Source organism: Rhagoletis pomonella, unplaced genomic scaffold (assembly GCF_013731165.1).
Source record: "Rhagoletis pomonella isolate Grant_MI unplaced genomic scaffold, Rhpom_1.0 Rhpom_scaffold_00002, whole genome shotgun sequence".
In the NCBI taxonomy this organism is placed as follows: Eukaryota; Metazoa; Arthropoda; class Insecta; order Diptera; family Tephritidae; genus Rhagoletis; species Rhagoletis pomonella.
This window is the reverse complement of record NW_023458556.1, coordinates 78,309,602-78,312,266: the sequence shown is the minus strand read 5'-3', so window position 1 is coordinate 78,312,266 and position 2,665 is coordinate 78,309,602. Positions and strand designations below refer to the sequence as shown.

General features: G+C 35.5%; 1 protein-coding gene across 1 annotated transcript; it reads right to left on the bottom strand.

Moving 5' to 3' along the window:
• Nucleotides 1-230: 230 nt before the first annotated feature.
• LOC118734741 (NFX1-type zinc finger-containing protein 1-like) lies at nucleotides 231-1,423 on the bottom strand. Its single transcript, XM_036464436.1, has 5 exons — nucleotides 1,343-1,423; nucleotides 1,105-1,263; nucleotides 700-960; nucleotides 417-630; nucleotides 231-351 (listed from the first exon to the last, which is right to left on the bottom strand). The coding sequence occupies exons 1-4, from the start codon at nucleotides 1,403-1,405 to the stop codon at nucleotides 619-621; spliced, it is 495 nt and encodes a 164-aa protein (XP_036320329.1). The 5' UTR covers nucleotides 1,406-1,423; the 3' UTR covers nucleotides 231-351; nucleotides 417-618.
• Nucleotides 1,424-2,665: the final 1,242 nt, after the last annotated feature.

Sequence of the window (2,665 nt, the reverse complement as noted above, 5' to 3'; positions counted from 1 at the left end):
ACCTGTTGATGCTTATCAATTTCTTTGATGCTGAACTGAACTCTTTTTATTATTATTATTATTACCTTCTTACCTTCCTTTTATTAGCTCGGGATGTAACTATGTAACATTAATGCGCCTAAAAGATGCAGCGATTTCTATTCTCAAGTTACATACCTGATGACAGTACGAATGGCAATTATAATACGGAGGTTTTAGTTTTTTAGACTATAATTTTATTTTCCATGTGATAGTGTGTTGTATATGTAATTTTATTTGCATAACCACACGTTCCTTTGCATAAATGCTTGTACTCCAATTCGACTTTGCACGGTGCTTTGCAGTACTTCAATAATTGTCGTGAGCTTGGATCTACAATGGAAAATCAAAACGAATGTTAACTTCAAGAGTTATTTGCAATTGCATGAAACCCTGACCTGTCTTTTGAAGATAGCATGGTATTTTCAAAGAGTGCCCACATAGTGCAGGTTTTGCTAGGTTCACCAAGACCTTGCAGTCTGATGTGCATGCCTCTTTGCATTTGTTAGTACAAGAGTGTCCACAAGGTAATAATTTAGGACATTTTCCCCTACATTTAGACGGCGCTGCTTTTCACTTCCACCATATGGTTGCAGGAACTCATCTTTTTTTCTGCAAAGTATTGGTAAATATAATGATCGTACGTAACGTATACAATTTATATGCAAAGCAATAGATTACCGAGAATGGACAGCTTCCGCATGGTTCGCACCATTTCGACGGGCACTTGTGACCACAGCTTAACTTGCGCTTGCAAGGTCTGTCGCACTCAATTTCCTCTACATTCTTCGAGAACACAAATGGCTTGAAATGATGTCCGCAAGAGCGGGTTTCCGCCACAATTTTTGGACACAGTCCGCATTCTTCGAAGCATTGTTTCTTACACGTGTGATTTTCCACACAATTGTCATAAATCCGATCGCAATCTCTGTAGCACTTGTACTGAAAACCAAATTTTAAATCAATAATTAAAAATAAAACATTTACGGTGCATCTTCAATTATCGCACTAGTTTTAACAATTTGCTCAAAAACATAAGTAGGACACATTTAATTTAACCAAACTCATATACATACATATATGTACCTCGATATGTTCCGGGTATTTGTTAACATGACACTTAAGCTGGCACACATGACCACACGGCAAACGTTTCTCGTAAGCATAAGTGCATATCGCATCTTTGATGGGAAGGTGACACGGCTTCTGGTTGAAGTGATTGCAGTCCGGCAATGTAGCTTCGACCTGAAAATTACAGTAAAGTTGTGGCGATTTCTAACTCGACGTCTTAGAATAAAATATGGAATATGCTAATGTATCACACCTGAACATAGCATTTAAAATGTTTGCGGATCCGTGAAGCACTGCATACCTTCAATATGTACATACTAGCCACTACAGAATTCCTAAATCAACGGTCTATAAATATCTAAAGTCATTAATAAACCATTTAAAGAATGTAGCAAGCTTACCTTTCGACAATATGCTCTTAATATCTTCACAAATGCACGGTATTGTATGATAATAGTGGTATTCATCTAAACCGATAACTTTATCAAGCAGATAATCTTATAAGTTTATGCACTCTGTTACATGAACAACCCACACTCTCTTTTCGTTTACACATGCGACAATAGTCGTGTTTTCTTTTGTTTATGCTACTAGCACGGGGATAAAGAAATTATAGAAACTACCTCACTAAATTGGAAAAAATTATATTTACGAGATATCTATTTAAATAAATGTACATATAACATAAAGGCTATTTATTTGAAGCATGTCTGTTTGTGTATGAAGAATGTCTGTTTGTGTATGAATTCATTTATCACGGCTACCAAACATTGCGAATTATCAGTGAAACAAAACAAACAGACGAGATAATAATTGAACCAGGGCCCAATTGCACCAACGACTTATCACTTATCACTTTACAACTTTTGGATAAGCCTTTTTATTGAAAAGTAAAGTTGATAAGTGTTGCACTTTTTACTTATCATAAAAAACTTTTCAACTTATTAAAAAATGAATAACTGACAAGTTCTTTGGATAAGTCGATTTGATTGCACATCCATTTTCTTTTGCTTTTCAAATAGAGAACTTTTCCAATAATGTGCTTAGCTAAAATGATTACCGTTTCTCAATGGAAGTCGAAAGCTTAGCAAACCCATGTGCGATTTGATAAACATTTTCAATTTATAATTTTTTGACTATGTGGCGCGCACAAAGCAAATCCAATAAATTGGCTCCCTTAAAAATTATTAAGGAAAAAAGTAAGTCCGTCTTGACTATCATATGTATGTTTATATCATGGTGTAATGAACTGAAGGTGGCGCATTCCCGAAACCGCTACTTTGGTTTTGCCGACTTTGACGGGGCACCGAAATTGCGCATATGGAAACTGTGCATTTAGACATCATTTCGGTTTCAACCGAAACTGTGCATGTATGCTTTATTTGGGTTTTTACCATATGCATTATTTCGGTTTTAAACCGAAACTGTGCACGTATGCATTACTTCGTTTTTTTTCATATGCATTATTTCGCTTTTAAAACGAAAGTATGCATATGCTTAATTTCGGTATTTTCTCATATGCATGCAACTGTGCATGCATGCATTATTTCGGTTTTTGTTATATGCATTATTTCGG